At 32.6% G+C, this 17980-nt stretch overlaps 5 protein-coding genes across 5 annotated transcripts; 2 read left to right on the forward strand and 3 right to left on the reverse strand.

The window, feature by feature from the left end:
- Positions 1 to 361: 361 nt before the first annotated feature.
- On the forward strand, positions 362 to 2049 carry Bma-acl-3 (Uncharacterized protein; the record flags this gene model as incomplete). The annotated part of the gene is made up of 6 exons (XM_043074174.1): positions 362 to 488; positions 685 to 804; positions 941 to 1037; positions 1326 to 1494; positions 1631 to 1732; positions 1894 to 2049. 6 exons carry the CDS (start codon positions 362 to 364, stop codon positions 2047 to 2049), a joined length of 771 nt encoding a protein of 256 aa, XP_042930108.1.
- A 1930-nt stretch (positions 2050 to 3979) lies between these two features.
- Bm7555 (Uncharacterized protein) lies at positions 3980 to 6027 on the forward strand (the record flags this gene model as incomplete). Its single annotated transcript, XM_043074175.1, has 2 exons — positions 3980 to 3997; positions 5914 to 6027. 2 exons carry the CDS (start codon positions 3980 to 3982, stop codon positions 6025 to 6027), a joined length of 132 nt encoding a protein of 43 aa, XP_042930109.1.
- Bma-prx-2 (Uncharacterized protein) lies at positions 5940 to 7599 on the reverse strand (the record flags this gene model as incomplete). Its single annotated transcript, XM_043074176.1, has 3 exons — positions 5940 to 6253; positions 7023 to 7268; positions 7407 to 7599. 3 exons carry the CDS (start codon positions 7597 to 7599, stop codon positions 5940 to 5942), a joined length of 753 nt encoding a protein of 250 aa, XP_042930110.1.
- A 786-nt stretch (positions 7600 to 8385) lies between these two features.
- On the reverse strand, positions 8386 to 10876 carry Bma-rbm-17 (Uncharacterized protein; the record flags this gene model as incomplete). The annotated part of the gene is made up of 9 exons (XM_001898768.2): positions 8386 to 8556; positions 8921 to 9019; positions 9298 to 9401; positions 9509 to 9620; positions 9776 to 9989; positions 10111 to 10250; positions 10345 to 10485; positions 10561 to 10628; positions 10804 to 10876. 9 exons carry the CDS (start codon positions 10874 to 10876, stop codon positions 8386 to 8388), a joined length of 1122 nt encoding a protein of 373 aa, XP_001898803.1.
- Positions 10877 to 11867: 991 nt separating this feature from the next.
- On the reverse strand, positions 11868 to 15649 carry Bm7148 (Uncharacterized protein; the record flags this gene model as incomplete). Its single annotated transcript, XM_001898767.2, has 12 exons — positions 11868 to 11978; positions 12168 to 12328; positions 12439 to 12691; positions 12802 to 12900; positions 13099 to 13188; positions 13258 to 13339; positions 13468 to 13640; positions 13978 to 14068; positions 14183 to 14360; positions 14516 to 14769; positions 15415 to 15478; positions 15628 to 15649. 12 exons carry the CDS (start codon positions 15647 to 15649, stop codon positions 11868 to 11870), a joined length of 1578 nt encoding a protein of 525 aa, XP_001898802.2.
- Between the last annotated feature and the right edge of the window lie 2331 nt (positions 15650 to 17980).

Genomic DNA, 17980 nt, shown 5'->3' on the forward strand with positions numbered 1-17980 from the left:
AAAAGATCAAAGAAGCTAAGGTTTTAAATCATAAAGTTGATGGCTAATTTTAATTGACAGAATTTTTCAAAGCTTTCATATTCGGTCATTCTACTCCTCCAAAATGACAGAGTTTTTCATAACAAAAGAAAAGATTCCTTTCTCCCTCATTCTAAATATCAAAGATGAAAGTGAACAAGCAACAATAAAACAACCACTAGCAGAACAGGTATACAATAAGTCTAATACAGGGACAATATTCAAATGAGCAAACTATTCATTATTAAAGGCCGTTCGTAGGTTTTCTTTCTACTTATGCTAGTTCATGGAGATGTGTAGAGTACTAACCTTATATTTCAGGTACTGAAATGTTAGCAGAGAAATGGACAAATCATACGGATTTCAATTCCAATGGCCATTCCCAAAGAATCCTAATGCTTTGTATAGATTTGCTTCCAAGGCTACTCTCATCGCGGTCCTCTCAGCGTGCAAACTTATCTTCTCATTAAGTATGTTTCTATTTATGCAAAAATGATATGATATTCATAACAGTATGTTTTGGCAGTTTTTGTGTCTTACTATGCTTTTAGAAGGTGCGTCATTTCGCGACGTATTAAAACGATTTTTGAATATGATAATTGTGATTGAATGGTCTTGTTCTGTTGTTAACGGATTGTGGATTTTTTGAAGTTATAATAACTTCAGACATGAATCGTATATCAGTAATTAATAAAAATCGACTTCTGTCTGCTCTGGAAAATAAGTCAAGACCGTTGATCACTATATCAAATCATCGTAGTAACATGGATGATCCTTTAATTTGGTGTAAGTGTTTAATATGTAAACGAAGAATTTAATGACCAAACGCTGCAAATAAGAAATTTTATTTTGTTAGTTGAGATTTCATCTTACTTAATTCTTCGGCACTAAATCCCTAATGATGTTTCATTCTTCCACTTAGGTCTGTTCACGTGGCGTGAATTCTTCTCGAACATATCAAGATTTCGGTACACTTTGGCAGCACATAACATATGTTTCACAAAAGCATGGCATAGTTGGTTAGTATTTCATTCTATTTTTTTTTTTTTAAATAAATTTCAGGTTATGCTAAATACTAAATTCATTTCCTTATGTAATAAGTTGTGGCATACATTCAGGGTGACGTCCATTTATTTTTCTAGAGGGTAGTTAAATACATTTTTGAACTTATTAAATTTTCAAGATTCCATATGAAAGGCTCATTAATTGTTGTTTTTTTCACTATTGTTTTTTTCTGATCTTAAATATTTCGTAGAAAAAAAACTATCTGTAAGTAAACTTTTGTTCTAACTTCTCTAAATATCCAGGTTCTTTTCATTGGGTAAATGTGTACCAGTTGTGCGCGGTGAAGGTGTTTATCAAAAAGGAGTTGATTTTTGCATTGAAAAACTTGCAGAAAATCAGTGGATTCATATTTTTCCCGAAGGTAAAGTAACACCCATTCCGATACGGATCAAATGGGGTGTAGCACGTATGGTAAGCTATGTCTTATTTTTCTTAGCAGAACGCGATGATTTTGTTATTAATATGCTTACACATGATCCTTCACATCTTATTTCTACAGAACCATATTTTAATTCACTCAGCAAAATATTTTTGTCTCAACTTTTAGATAATGGAAAGTCCAAATCCTCCTATACTTCTACCTATATGGATACACCAAATGGCTGACGTCTGGCCACAATCAAAGCCATATTACCCTAGAGTAGGAAAGGTAATAAATATAACCTTACACACATCTTTCATATATCCATGTTACCCGGATTTACAGTTCTAAGCTCTCTAGTATTCTGTTTAATGACTGTCTGCTGAATCTTGTTTAAACGTTTAAAAATCTTTAAAAAGCATTTTCGTCTGATTATTCTCTTATTGCAGCATGTCACAGTGTTGATAGGCTGTGAGGTGGATATGAAGGAACATATGTGGAGGTTTCGCACTGGCTCCGAACGTGAAAGGCGAAAAGCCCTTGCTGATTTTGTGCAGGAAAAATTGTTTAACCTTGGTGCTCAAATTGATCAAACAAAGTTTTAGCTATTGGTGGCTATGGGTGAAATTTATCATGTATTAACTGTGAACTAAGGACCGCTTCAGCAGGTTCCGCTCGAATTTTGCTTTTTTCATCTTTTCCTTGCATACTTCGCGTGTATTTTGATGTTCAAAAATTATTATGTCATGTTTTTAAAAGCGTTATGGTATCAACAGGCTTGTTTTTGATAGTGTTAATAAAAAGTGTGGACGTCATGGTTAGTTGAGCGAATAATATGTGACAGCTTAGGAATAATTGTTTTTCTAAGTTGTAAGGAAAGAGTTTCTTGTTGAAAACAGCACCATTTATTTCGTAATTCCGATGAAGTTGCACTCTGCGTAACAATTTGTTCAAATAAGTTTCTTCAATAACTGTATGCAAAATCAGTTCCTTTAGTAAAAATTGAGATAATAATTAATACAAATTCGTCGGAAATTTCTGTTATTCTCTAATGAAGAACACATTCTAGAAGCAAAACTTTACTTTACATTGCATAACTTTCAAATATTTTGTGAAATAAGTTCTAAATGACTAAGCTTTGTGGTACGGATGGTCAGGATCAATTGACAAATTTTTATGTGCAAAATGGCTTCATTAGGATGGAAGATTTGTCGGTTATTTTTACATCATCACTGCCAGTATAGAATAATAGAGTAATAATGTACTGTATGAACATGTTGTATAATTATCTGTGAAAGCCAAAACCGTTTATCAACACTAAGTGCCGTAGAAATGGGTTTTGGAACATGGTAGTAAAAAAATATATATATATATATATATTTTATGAAACAGCGGTATTACTTATAGTTCATGCACATTGACTTCTGGAAACCTCCACACATCAGAAAAAAAAGATAATTTCCGTGCACATGTGTCCTATTGGCATAGTTCCCGATCTTTTCTTTAGCAGAAGTAGGGTGTGAGAAGAGGACGGACATGTGCTATGATTCTTTATGGTATGGAAATTCGACAAGTGTTTGCAATTTTATGAAAATTATTGTATAAAATGAAGTTTTCCAGAGACGTGAGACTTATGAACGAAAGTTCCTTACACATTTTCTGCGTACGAGATGTTCAATACGCAAGGATTAAACTACATCAACAGAAAATCACACATTGAATGCTCGAACAAACCAAAATTCTTTAATCTGAAGTTTAAGTTATTATAATGGGAAGAAGATATATGCAAAAATGTCATTTTTTCCTTTTTGAATGCGAAAATTAATTGTAACTTTTGGCTACAACACTATCACCTATTTTCTTTTCCTTTCTATGTAATACTGTCTAACGGATTGTCGATAATCGAAATTTTGTTATACTAAATTATTTAATCTCGATCACAGCAGTATTTGAATTAATGTATATAAACTCTGAGTATCTTCCGCAAGATTTTTCAAACTTGAGCTTTCAAGAAAATTAGGAGTGATTTGCTAAGGAATTTGTATATGGTGTACGACTGTTGAGAATGATAACAGAGCAAGTAGTGCAAAACTTGTAATAGTGCATTGTTGTGTAGAGTATTTCTGCATGCCCCTCTGGTGAAGCTTATATCAGGTGGCAGTTGTTTGCTAGGAGTTAGAAATTCTCGACAATTTTCAGTTTTCACTGATTAACAGAAGAGAAGGAGTGCAGTTGATCCATCATCCATTTAGCCAACACTCAGAGGAAAGAAAGCAAGCTTCAAACAGTTACGTTCATCGTGAACTCATCCTGTGTTTGTGTCTATCTCTGTTTGTGTTTGTCAATTGAATTCGAAGATCTGCGATAATTGGACAATGGCGCCTCCTGCATCGCGTAAACAAAGTATTGTTGAAGCTGCCGAAAAAACTTTTGATAAGAATACTCTTATTCTTATTGTTAATCTACTTATCCTCGTTGTACTCACCAGCCTCCTCTATATGGTGGCAACTTCTGCTATGGCTTCATCCAGAAGAGATGAGCATTAGCTCAATGGTAAGTTGTTCAGCTTTTTATTTATATTTTGATACTTCTTGCCGTCTCTGTTTTCTTGAGATGTTTCAATAAAAATAACCGTTCAAGTTGAGTTATATATCAATTTCTGAATCATTAAAATATGTTTAAGGTCACTGACTTTTCAATTAAATAAGTATGGTTTTGGAATGGATAAACTGTTATCAGGATTATTGAAAAGCTTATTTCTGATTGTGATAATACTAGACATTCCCAGACATAAACTGTCAGGAAGTTGTCTATAATGTTATTCCTAATACGCTAATTCTTAATTAGTAAATAATTAAACTGAATGTTTTACGTCCAAAAATGCTTAAATTAGTGTTAAGCTGTCCTTCCTTATCATCAGCTTTGAGGCAATGTCGAAATAAAATGAAACGGTTACTTTTATTACTCCAGATGTTTAAACAGGTACAAAGTTATTGTCATTGGACTGTTAGTTAAGGTTATTGATTGTTGATTAACGAATAATTAAACGGAAGTTCTACGTCCAAAATACGCTAATTTTCTAAGCCATTATGGGCTATTAATTCAACAAGGTCGTGTAGGCATAAAAAATATCTTCCTGCTTGAGAATACTCTAATGAATCACTTCAAGATTTTTCTTTTTGAATCGCTAAGAATAACCAACTCTTGACATATCAGATCACATTGCATGGATCTCATCTACGAATGAACACTAACAGTGGAGCGATACACTGTTATGTGGTATAATCTGGTAGTTAATGTTTTCAAAACAGATTAACTTCAGCTGACTTTTACGTACAAATCCCTTCCATTTGCTTAACAAATCAAACAAAACACATGAAACAATTTGAACAACGGCTAATTAATCTGTGGAGTTGGTATCACTTTCTTTAGCTCACTAAGACCTCTTCAAATGTATTTCAAAAATGTAATTTATCGCACTATAATACAGTAGTAGAACCTTTGAGGGTCAATGCATCGTCATTCTACATCGTCATTTGAGGGTCAATGCATCGAATGGAAATTGCGACAATATTTCTTATTCCGCTTCATAATGAAAAATGAATATAACGGATGACAATGTACTTTATGCTTGGCCTTAATAAAAACGTGGAAAGGATTAACGCTTTTAAGTGTTTTAGTCATAAAAAGTCCTATCACTTAGTGCAATGAGTTCAGCAACAATTTCAATAAACTCTGAAAATTTAAATTTACAACATCAGTGTAAAGGCAAGTGCTTGCGCTTGTCTATCGATATTTGCTAGTAGCAAGCATAAGGAAAAAAAAGTACCAACTATTAAGATTTCATTGTAATAACTTCTTAGTTATTTTTTCCATAATTTTATTGGATGTCTATTTCATTTTCATTCTTGTTTCCGTGTAAAAGTAACACAAACATTCATGGAAATTCCTTACTAATTTACCAATTTATGCTTAGACCATTCCCATCCACAATTTCAAAATTTTTAATAATTTGAGTTGGACAAACAGTCTGTAATTTTGATCTCCAAATTGTTCAGCATACAAATCAGAAAGATCTCTCTTATTTTGTGATTTGCTCTATTTTGTAGCCACCTTACGTCTTTTCACGCTCGTCTACCAGATTACCTATACTCCATATTCTTTCATTGCACTTTTTTTAAAAATTATCTACTATGATTTGTGTTGATCAATACAAAGTCATAAATTTCAACCAAGTTTAGCAGAATACTGGTAAATTTAATTTATATACAGGATAGGAACGTTTATACATTGGAACCATATAGGAACTTTGGGCATTATGCAAGATAATGATTCCAAAGCTATCATGATGATGGTGATAATCAGTTATTAAGATGAATATGAAGTCAGATTAAACGAGAAGAGAAAAAAAGCAAAGGCACAATACCTGCTTAGTAAGTTAAGAAAGTAAAGACGTAAATATGTTTCAGGGATATGTTGCATTAATGTTTACACTTTACAAATTTCGGTTCGACAGTTGTAGAAAACGGAAACAATCTGATTTCGTAACGCTTCCACATACTGCACAAAACGGTTCGATGTGATAACATGTATAGCAGGAAATATGTCCACAGCTAATATTCTTCACCGGTATCACAACTCTCTGTTGACATTGTGTGCATAATGTTCCTGATAGATCTGCGTGTTCATCATCTCTTTTAGATCTTGTTGTTTTCCAAAGACAGTTCTTGAGTGAAATCAAAAAAACCATAAGATCTCGAAATACACACCACATGAGTTTTCGATTGAGTGTTTCGAAATTCAATAAACCTGAATAAGTTGAAATTTTAACAGAAAATTTCCCAAACTTCGTAGATTAAATATTCCTGAATAAGAGCACATATTTGTTGACTTCGTAATACTAATAAATAGCATGTGAAAACTATTTCCTCAGTGTTCTGATTTAAATTCAAGTCATTTTCTTTGTGCCATAAATTACTTCTTTAAAGCGTCTTTTATCCTAAGCTTCAGTCTCACTCATACTTCTTTCTTTTTGGTTCACTTAAGAGATGATATACAAGTAATTGTAAACTAATATCCTCATATTTCCGACGTATTTGTAGATTAAATTACTAATTGCGGCTAAGAGAAAAGCATTTTGTTTTCCCAAGTACTTCAACTTATAATAGCAATTTCGGTGCAAATATTTTCAGAACATAGGAGCCGAATTGTATTTCTTAATTTCTAGGTAGAATTTAACATGTTTCCTATGTATTATCGAGACGTTTAATAAACAGATTAATATCGTGAAACAGCCTTCATTTATCTTCGGAATTCCTTACCATTACAACATTTTCAATAAATATTTACATTACTTCATTAGTGAGTGACAAAGGGATCTTTCGCCGTAGTTATTCTAATTTATACAATAGAATAATATAATCTACCGTTCACATAAACACCATTTTTCGATAGAAATTTAAGATATTGATAAAACAAATTTCTTTTGCCAGTTGACACATTTATTATGACTATTTTTAAGGGTCAAAACTACTTTATTTTCCCCGCCAAAAAATTTAACAAACAGATATTACCGTACCAAGTGTTTCTTTCGGCACAACTTTCAAGCGCGTGATTCTTTCCGTAAGATTCTGATAACCACCTTTATGATAAAAATGCAGAAGTTGTAAAAGATTTGCTAGGCGACAAATAGCGGTCATCTTATATATCCATCTCATATTGTGACTAGACCAGGAAAGCAAACAGTTGTGCATGTAAGGTGCCAGGATTGAAAGTATGAAATGAACAATTTTTTGCCATTTAGATAACTGGTCCAAGTTATATCCTGGTGAATATTTCAGTAGATCATTAACAATATTTTAAGGAGTTAAACCATTCCACAAATTTAATGCTTAGAAATATGAGTTCTAGTAATAAAAAAAAATTTAATAACAATGAAAAACGCGGTGCAGAGAGAACTAACCTCTCTTTAGCTGGTTAAACCATAGAAACATATCGATGAATAAGAGAACTTCATTATGGATTCTTTCCAATTTGATGACCACTGGTAAGGGAAATTTACTTTTCCAATCCTTGAAGCTATTTTCTGCAGCCTGGCGTATGGCTTTGTTCATCCTATGATGGTCAAGACTAGCAACTCTTGCTGTAATTTCCATCTATCACCGAATCGATGTCGAGCGTTTCCTGAGTGCACTTAAATCTCGGAACATCCCAAAACAATTCCAACCAAATGAGAAAATTCTGGAACTGAATCAGATCGCCTACTAAAATACACGTAATATTGAATAATACAACAAATGACCATACCTGCACCATACCAATGAAACAAAATAAGACATGTGCGAAAACTCAAGAACAAAGTCAAATACTGTAATGCTGACCAGTCCTAGCAAGCGAACCCGCGCACGATGCTGAACTATTAATTGCCTTAATGCCTTGGAACATTTATCCCAGAAATTAATGTTAGTACGAAACTTGAGAACCGACCAACTGTCCTTCAAGTGATATGTGAAGATATCATGAATGATGTGACGGAATTTATACACCCATAGTTTTTTATCCATGCCTTTATAAGAACTTTATATGAAATAGGTTTAAAAATTGTACAATGTTGGAATAATACCACCATTAGGCACTGAATGGTCGCTTCAACTTCGTACAGTCTTCTATCAAAAAAAAAAAGACATGAATTTACTCGTGACATGCTAAATACACCTCCATAAAATGACACTTACAAATTAATAACTGGTCAATTGTGAGTAAAGCTAAGCAAACTGAACCGACGACCAAATGTTAAACTAATTAAATCAGCAAAGGTCAACTGAGAAAAGTGACAGATGGACTTCGAAAGGAATGCTTATCAATTAAATTTTGTTGTTACAAGCGAATGACTCTGTCTTTTAGATACAATATTTAAAACGATATTCAAATTAGAAATGTTATCATCGACCAAACTGATTAGCATTATAAGCCTCGAGATCATAGAATGAAGCTTTAATAGAACGACCACCAAAAAACCGTCCATTCAAATCAACGAATGCTTTTATAGCTTGACCTACGTTCGTAAATTCGATGAATATGCGAACTGCCTCATCATCACTGGCTTGAAGAAGCTGAAAATAAGTGTGTATGAATTGCCGTGAATAATTACAACACTGCCATAATTCCACAAAAAATTTTGCACATTTCACCATTTGTTCTTAAATTAGTATTTTATGAACTAAGTATGGGAAAAATCATCTATATTGCTCTGGACCCACATCAGAGGATGAACGTAAAATTGTGTACCATCCCATATTATATGATATTCAAAGATGAATGTACCAAATTAATAAGTAAAATCAACAAAGAATATAACTTCTGGAGAATTCTACATGAGTTTATTTTTACATGAGTTTTTTTTTTATGCTACGGTTTCACGCTACCTGCTTCAAATACAGCTGGAGGACGTCCTTTTTCTTTGGAACAAAAACATACCCTGAAAATGACAACTTTATTCACTTGTCCATATTTTTTCATCTCATCTTTCACTTCTGGCTCCAATTGATCATCAATTTCATCTGGACTGACCATATTCTAAAAACTTCAATAATGAAGCTGCACTGACGACCCAATCAATATTAAGCAAACAGTCAAGTTATTCAATTGCTTTTTTTTTAAACAAAAGGGAATATTCAATAATCACTAGATCGCAAAGTTTAAATTTTTATTCCATTCTTCCTCTATGTTGACCAGAAAAATTGTTAAGCTGCATTAAAATTATTACAATATACATAGTGATAAAGTAGTTAGTGGAATACAGGGTATTATGCAGAGTATTCTTCAGCTGGTTTAGAAAATTTTAATATACATACCCGCAGCAAGAGTATGCGCGATGACTGCTTTAAGGCTTCAGTCATATTTGCAGCAGGTGTTGCATTTATGGTTGGCAATGGCGGCGGCGAAGCAGATATTTCAGCTGTAAAACTAGTGAACATTTAGAAAACTCATTCCAGAAACAAAAAATTTTGCAGAAACATAAGTCGGCTGGTACAGATCACATCTTATATATTATCTGAAACAAACCTCGGGTATTTAGTTCGTGTTCATTCACTATTACCCCTGAATTTTTCCCTAATCTCTCAACCTTTAAAGCCGTGCTCATCCCCTGACCAGAACGTCCCAAACCTGCGCCTTCCTGAAAAAAAGCTTATGAAATACCACTGTTCAACGCGAACAGTACACATTAATTAATGAATAGTAAAAATTCCAAATTTTCAGCTAACAAATATATAACAAAAATGGATAATATTAATTCCCCGTACCAGTATGGTTAAAAAAACTCTTTTGTACCTTGTAACCAAATTTGGACATAATGTTAGCAGCAACCCCCAGCCCTTTTCCAGCACCAAATGATGGTATAAATGACGGTGGTGGCATTTCAGAAGCCGTATTACCAGCATCAGGTGTTGCTAGTGATTCAACTTTACTGTCTTCTTCCATGAGAATTTTGGGTGGTGCAATTGCTGCTCCCGCTGTACGTTTTGCAATTTCTTCCTGATGTTCCCTGAAAAAGAAAATCCAAATATCGACTAAGGTTTTCAAAGAATGAATTTATAATTCCTATTCTACAAATATGAAAAAAAAAAAAAAAAAAAAAAGCACAGAAAGCACAATATGCGGCATACCTGCTTAATCTTTCCGCAATTTCTTTTGCAATTTTTTCCTTTGCTTTCCTCTCATCCATCTTTTGTTTATGTTTGGCGTAATCGGTTGGAGCTGTAGGGTTGTATTCATCTTCAACTAGAATTTCACCAAAAAGAAATACCTAAAAGTATTTTGAGTAATGAATTGTTGAATTATAAAAATTAATGATTTAGCAGTTCAATCAATTTTAGTTGCATATTCTTAATGGAATATACCTTGTCTTCTTTCAGTGCTTTGGGTATAAATGAAAGCGGTGGTCCATCACCTAAAGGCATTGCTTTATGAGGCTTCAAAAAAGTGGTATTCGAAGGACGATTTTTTGCAGATAAGTCAACAACAGGTGTAACCACACTTCTCTGAAAAAAAAATGTAGTTCTTATTTCAAGGGTGCTACGCCTCCAGTAACACATCAATCTCCAAGAAACACAAACCTGCTGGCCCAGTTGTGTTTTCTTAATATGTATCTGTGACTGAAGAAGTCTCAAACCAGATGGAAGACCTAAAATGCTTTTTGCAAATAAACTAAAGCTATATATAAGCATATTACAATACAGGAAAAAAGACGCCGCATTACATAACACACTAAAGACCAGTATAGAAAATGACGCTGTAAAAAACGGCGTAAAAAGAAGCACGGATATAAACCATTTCAGTTAATTCAATCAATGAAAAACCTTTTTTAGGTGAGCGGCTATCGTCTCCCTTTTCATGGACCGGATCTTCGCCGAATATATCGTAAAGCGACATGTTCTTGATAAAATTTCACCAAATAATTTCAAAAAAGTCTTAACTTGCAAGTAAATGAGCTTTATTTTTGTTTTTAGCAGTATTTTTCCCTTCAGTAAGTTGGAAATTTCGGCATCTGAAAAAAAAATCACGTGCTAGCTAGAAAGTTGTATGCTAATCAAAAAATATCAGACGCTTTCTGAATAACTGAAAAGAAAAGGAAACAGGAAGAGACAACAAACAATCCACCTGTAACAACTGATATCAGTATTTCCCACAAACGATTTGAAATATATATTAATGTAGTGAAAAACCAAATGCACACCCATCTAGTAATTCTGTGGCAGCGTCGGACAAGTCATGAAGTACCAGGTATTAATGCGGCCAAAAGGCTGAAAGAAAAAAGTAGGTGAGAGGTTGGCATGCGGTGGAGTTCGTCGTTAAACATTGTTCGAAATTTTTCATCAAACTATGAGTTCCCGGGAATTCTGAGATGGAGTATAGTCGACATGTTATATTGAATGATTCGAAAATAGATCAAAGATTAGATGAGAACTGCACCATATACAACAAAAGCACTTTCTCAATCTTTATTTTCACTTGTAATAACAGTGATTACAGCATTGTAAGATGCGAAGCATTCAGTAAGCAATACTTCATATAACCGATGAATAATTTTCCGAATTTAGGAATATTTTATTGGTTTTATCTGCTAATCAATTGTTCAAGTAACCAATAAATTATTAAATTGGAAATGCAATATTCGATTTTTTCTTTTTTTCATTTCTTGCAACTCCCAATGATCGAAAAGGATGGACCAGCAAGTTCCTCAACCTTAATGAATTAGCCATACTTGACGTGCGACAGCCTTGAGACTACCATCCTGAATGTTCTATCCTTCCTGTGATCTCATGGTTGTATATTATTTGCGTAAATACAAATTTAATATTAAACCTTCCTTCTCGTGTTCGGGATTGGTCAAGAAGATAATGATATAATAATTAAAATATTCTTAGTGCTTATACTTTATGACAAACTGCCTTCTCATTTTTTGTCTTTCACATTTTGTTTTATACGCGCTTTCAAGTCTAGTGAGTCGCTGCTTGAAATCCAATGACATATTCTGCAAAATGATTTATTTTGCAAGTTTTTCAAAGAAGTTTTTGATAAAGATGTCTTGGTGATAAAAATGAAAGGAATTCACTTAAACGGCAAGGATAAATATTGGTTTTTGGAACTAGTTTCTGTTGGCATTACCACATGAATATTTCGTTTTATAGCTTTGACTGATTCTAGAAATTGGAAGGCTTACATCAAGAAGCTCATATAATCGAGTGATTTCGTCACTAAGTGCGTTAATTGTCCCTGCAATTCCGTCAAGCTGTTCTTCCAATATTGAAGTGCTACCATAAACTTTTTGTGCATTAATTATTGTGTTATTCCAAAAGCCATCGTCTCGAAGCATCTTTATCGCTGAAGATTTCCTTTTTTGCGCGAATTATGAGTTTATTTTATGCTTTGCATGATTGTTGGACTAAAGAAGAAGATAGTTTGTTATAATTTATCAAAAACGACCTTCTAACCTTTCTGTGTTAAATTTCGTCGTGCTAGAGGATATTCTTGCAAAACATCGTTTACATCTTCCTGGCGTAGAATGTAAACATCAGTGTATCCAACTGAACGAATTGCCATCGTATGCTTTTTACCACCACATTTTCCAGATAAATTAAGAATGGCCAACTGACCAAAAACTGCACCTTCCTTTAGGATTCCAAGAATAACTTTGCCATCGTCACTAACACAATTAAGTTGTCCACGCTTCACAATATACATTTCCTACAGAAGTACGATTAATTCTATTATTTAATTATTTATATAAGCAGGACTAAAATCACTTGAAATTATTATATTTCTGCCAAAGAAGATTTTATTATAATGACCCATACTCGAGCCAGTTCACCGCGACGACAAATATAGTCATTTGGACCGAAAAGCTGAAATTTCAATCGAAGAATTAGGTCGTAGAGTAATCCTTGTTCACAGTCCTAAATAGAATTATTTTAGTATGATGCAACTTTGAAATATAATAAAATTAAAATAAAGCGAATGCTCCCGTTTTTTGTGATGGCAGTGAAATTTCTGGATAAAATCCAGAATAACCTCCTAAATTATTATTTCTAAATTATTTTCGAATGTTTTGTCTTCAGTTTTTTCTCTGAGGGTAAGAATAAATTCCTGTTCACCTGAAGTAATTCTACGTGTTGTAACGTAACCATATGTAAATGTATTGCCAATTGACCATGCAACTTTCTAGGTAATCCGTCTAGAAGTGCCTGAAATAACGTCACAAAGATGCGTGAGATTTTAATGGTCAATAAGCAAGAAATAAGAATAGAAATTACAGTTTCATCTTTGGAGATTCCTTGATCATGGATGTAGTCGCAACAGTTCAGAACCCGTTTCTGAATATCTGAGTCCACCTTCCTAAATATTAAAGATATAAATAATTGCACATACTTTTATATGAAAGCTCTGAACACATCTCATCATTGAAGCAAGAAATAAGAATTACAATTTCATCATTGGTAATTAACATCACAGAAAGTAAATACCTATAATTCATGTAAAATTTAATGCCATCCAGAATCTCCTGAAATTCGGACTTTTCTTTGTTCATTGTTGATATGATACTGCCGACAGATCCAACAATTACGGCAAAAATTAACAAACCGATTAGCGTGTCGATAACTTCAAGAGCATCTTCGAGTGAACTCATTGGATAAGGCTAAAAGTTACCGTCAACTTACCACATAGATTTCTAACCAATCATACATTTCTGAATTTATTACCCAAAGTAAAAATTAAATCAAACTTTTAAAGAAAAAATGGAAAAAATGACAAAACTGTGATCCTAAAATGCTTGTACAATGATATCCTAAAAAGTTTCATAACATCGAACAATTCCTTAAAACTAATCTCTAGTATATCAATCGATTAACCACTTAAGGTGCAGTACTAACTACTTCACTTAAACACTATCTATAAAAAAGATGCCACAAGATTGACTGCTCAAGCCTAAAAAATAATAAAATAGAGTTACAAAATCAAGAAGAGGTTAAAACCTGTTGTCCTTTCGTTGTCAATGTTAGTGATGACCAATAAATTGACAATGCATATTCTTTACTGAAGTTTGGAAATTTCAGTACTTTTGACCTGAAGTATGCAAATTTGAATTTGTTGTAAGCTAGATAATTGTTAAAAGCTACATGTACCTCACTCGACGAAAAGCATAGCTAAAAAGTTTCTAAAAAGAAACTAATGATGTACCTATTTCTCCAGTACTGCATCATTTCGTCAATATATTCAAGGCGATTGTTCACATTTCTATCTGTCTCATTAAAACTGCAACTTGTCGAATCACTTATTTGTAAAAATGTATTACATTTCGGGATCACTGGATCCGCGATTTTCGTATAAGTGAACTGCCATGCATCAGGATCTTCACCTGAATGAATTATTCTAACTGTTGGAACACTTGGACTATCAGATAATATTTCAAGCAGCTATTTTATTGAGCTCATAATCTAACTGTCCAAAAAAAAAAAGTATTGCCGGGTTCATTTAAATAAAACTTTGAAACAATCAAATGATTAAACATACTGTAAATACCACTTGTAACACTGATTAAGAAATATGCAGCAGCATTCCAGTGAAACAGCACAACACATGTCATTATGAGGACGAATATTTTGAATGCGTTTGGCCAATTTGTGCGGATTTCAGTACGATCAATAAAATAATTGAAACGATACGATTTCAGCAAACGATTAAGGCGCACCAACGATATATCACCGCGATAAATTAATAGAGCATCAAATGGAAATATGCTACCAATATCCAACCAAAAATTATAACTGAAATATGAGAATTTTAATTTACAATTCAAATCATAATCACACTGCAACAATTTCCCAAAATTTTCATTGTAATGCATTTCCAAATCTTTCGTACTTCCCAAATCTTCATTGCAATGCATTTTTAAATGGTGGCATTGCAGTTATCTTGTGTTAATTTAATTACGGAAAGTAATGATGCTTGTTATAAAACCAAACGGCGCATTTATTTTTGATCAGTAAGAAATAAATTCTAATGAATTTCTTATGTGTTCTTCGATGTCACTTTTTTTTCCACTTGTATTTTTTGTTTTCTATTTTTGCATGTTCGATTTTATTATCAATATTCTACTTTGATTTCAATTAGCTTTCTGCTATAGCTTACCTTAGTACTTAGCTACACATTAATATTTATTTTAGTTTTTTTTTTCTCTTTTTTTTTTTTTTAAATTGAAATACAGATAAAACTGAATGATTCTCATTAAAATATTTATGTGACATTACAATATAAGTGAATGTTCAAGTATATATCAAAATGTCGCTGGTCGCGACAATATTAAACATTCTTATATCGCGCAGTACTTTTATTACGTGAATGTTGAAGAAAAAAGAATTTTTTCCTGCAAGAAGAAAACTCTCGCTAATCTATAGCAAAGGCAAACTCACCTATGAAAATATCTTCTGGCTTGAATTTTTAAGTTTACAGCAGCTATACCATCATGAATATAACCTATAATAATGTCTTTCTCCTGCTTTCTTTTTTTTTTCTCTCTCTCATAGAGAGTTACTAAACATTTCTGATGAAAATAATTTAAAAAGTTGAAACTCGGGTTATTCGAAATTGGTTGCTATTGAACATTTAACCTTATCGAAACTTACTTATTCTTGACTGTATGAACATATCAACTAAAAATATAATATCGCATATGAAATTACAAGTTAGCCAATAGTAAAAATAATAGGTGTAAATTTCTCTGTAAACAAATATCACGACCATAAGCAAATTATAAAAACAGCTGATGCAAACAAGTGCTGTCCAATAGTACAACAAAGACGATGTTGGTTTTACCACAAAAAATATCATTCCTCTGCAAAGGGATTTTAAGTATTGTTTATATTAAATATGTAAAGTAATGATTTAAGGGAAAATCAATGATATGATTGCCTAAAAGGGTCATCACTTCCGAAGAAGCTATGAATTTTTCATTATGACCATAAATTAAAACTCGTTGTCTGAGGTTAATTAAACTAAAGAGAGTCGTTTCAGTTTTGACATTCTAGGTCTCTTTTTTAAGGCTTTTATGTGGTGGTGCGTAGCATATCATTAGGAAATATCACACTGTATGATTCAGTAATTCAAATTATCTCATTTTTTTTTTAATGCGAAATCTTTTGCACTCTGAAGATTTCAAAAGTCGAGCAAAATAAAAGTTAATAAATTTAATGAAATGTAAAGAAAAAAGACGCTTGATAGATCGATACTTCATTTTTTGTTTGAAAATATCAATAAAACGATCATGTTTTGTAGCTATTTCATCAGTTACAGCACATGCCACTGCTGATGTTTTCACCATTTTCTTCACTCGTAGCTTTTGTTTTCTCATTTAACGTTTTGATCCAATAATGAATGACCTTTAATTTAAAAATTCATAACCTTATGACAAAAAAAATATTTGGAATTGATTGGAATGAAAAAGAAAAAAAGTCTCAAATTAATTTTTTATAACACGTATGCTGACGATTTGAAACTATATTATCACGAGAAACCATATAAAATAGAGGTGAGGTGGAAGAACTGAATTTATATTTCATATGATTCATTCGTATCATAAAAAAAATTTTTTTTCGTAATTCTTTACATCATTTAGATTAAAGAGTAAAGAGACGATTAATACTGACATATCAATAATTTTCATAGCTGAAATAAACAAACCATAACAATGAAGATGATGTCATCCAACTTAGCGATTTCATAATCATCATCTTTAAATCAAAATTGCTTCCCAGTGGATTTGAAATTAAACTTTTAGGTGTTCACATATCAGCTGCTTCATACTCATCTGATATTATTGAAAATAATAAGATATAACTATAAATAACTCTATTTTTAAATGAAAACTTCTTTCGCACTTCATCATTCGCATTAATCACATTTTAGATTTTAACACGAAAAGCTTATTAGAGTTTAGGTGATAATAGCAGTAAAGAAGTTAATGTGTTGTGTATTATAGGAGATTTTTAGACAACTAAGACATATAAATGTTTAGCAAAATTAATATAAGTATGGGTAGAAAGGAGAAGATATAAAGTTTAGTTAGCGATGTGACGACACGAAATAAATGGGAAAAGTATTATGTCACCTTGGAAACCGCCGTCTTCCTTCAAAAATATTGAAGTATGTGAACCAAACAAAAAAACAAAAAAAGGGAAAAAAACTGATGATAGTAATGTCATTCTTGAATTCTTTTTAACAATGAATAGTACATATCTATTAAAATCATTACAAAATAAAATTTCAAAATTTTTATGGCTGAGATCTATTGCGTAGATGTGAGATACTGAATAACTTAACTTCCGAATATTTGGCGGAGGGTTTTTTAAATTGATATTTCATCATCACATCACTTTCAGATGTAGCAATGTTCAAATATGCATCTGTTTGACACCAATAACAAACAATCGGTCAAGCCGACTCTTGCATTCTTCATCGTTTGGCATGTGAATTCCGTATATCAATGAATGGGTAACTACCATATGAACACGTCGACAAAATGACCAGTGAATGAATGGTATGTGAACGAAAAGATTTGAAAGTTTCTCGAGCATTGCCTGGAAGGCTATCTTTATGATAACCTGCTGATAATGCATTATTTTATCCTTATAATAAATTGCGGTATTCACATCAGTGATCCAATTCTGTACAACGAGACAGCAACACCGCCAAATCTACTACTACTACTAGTACTAGTAGTAGTGGCTGCTGAACGATGAGTACCAGCGGTTTCACAATCTTTACTATCATCAGATATCTTTTATTTCTTCAGTTTTTTCCTACTGCACCCTTCCCTAGTCATTTCCTAAACTATTTCAGTAACCACATCACGTGGTGACATATGCGTGAATGCTCTTATTACCTTCTTGGATTATTTTCATAAAGCTAATCTAAACTTGTTTGTACAATACTTCTTCATTTTACTAAATTTCTTATTCATAGTAAATAGCAGCAGCAATC

This window comes from Brugia malayi (assembly GCF_000002995.4).
Source record: "Brugia malayi strain FR3 genome assembly, contig: Bm_v4_ChrX_scaffold_001, whole genome shotgun sequence".
In the NCBI taxonomy this organism is placed as follows: Eukaryota; Metazoa; Nematoda; class Chromadorea; order Rhabditida; family Onchocercidae; genus Brugia; species Brugia malayi.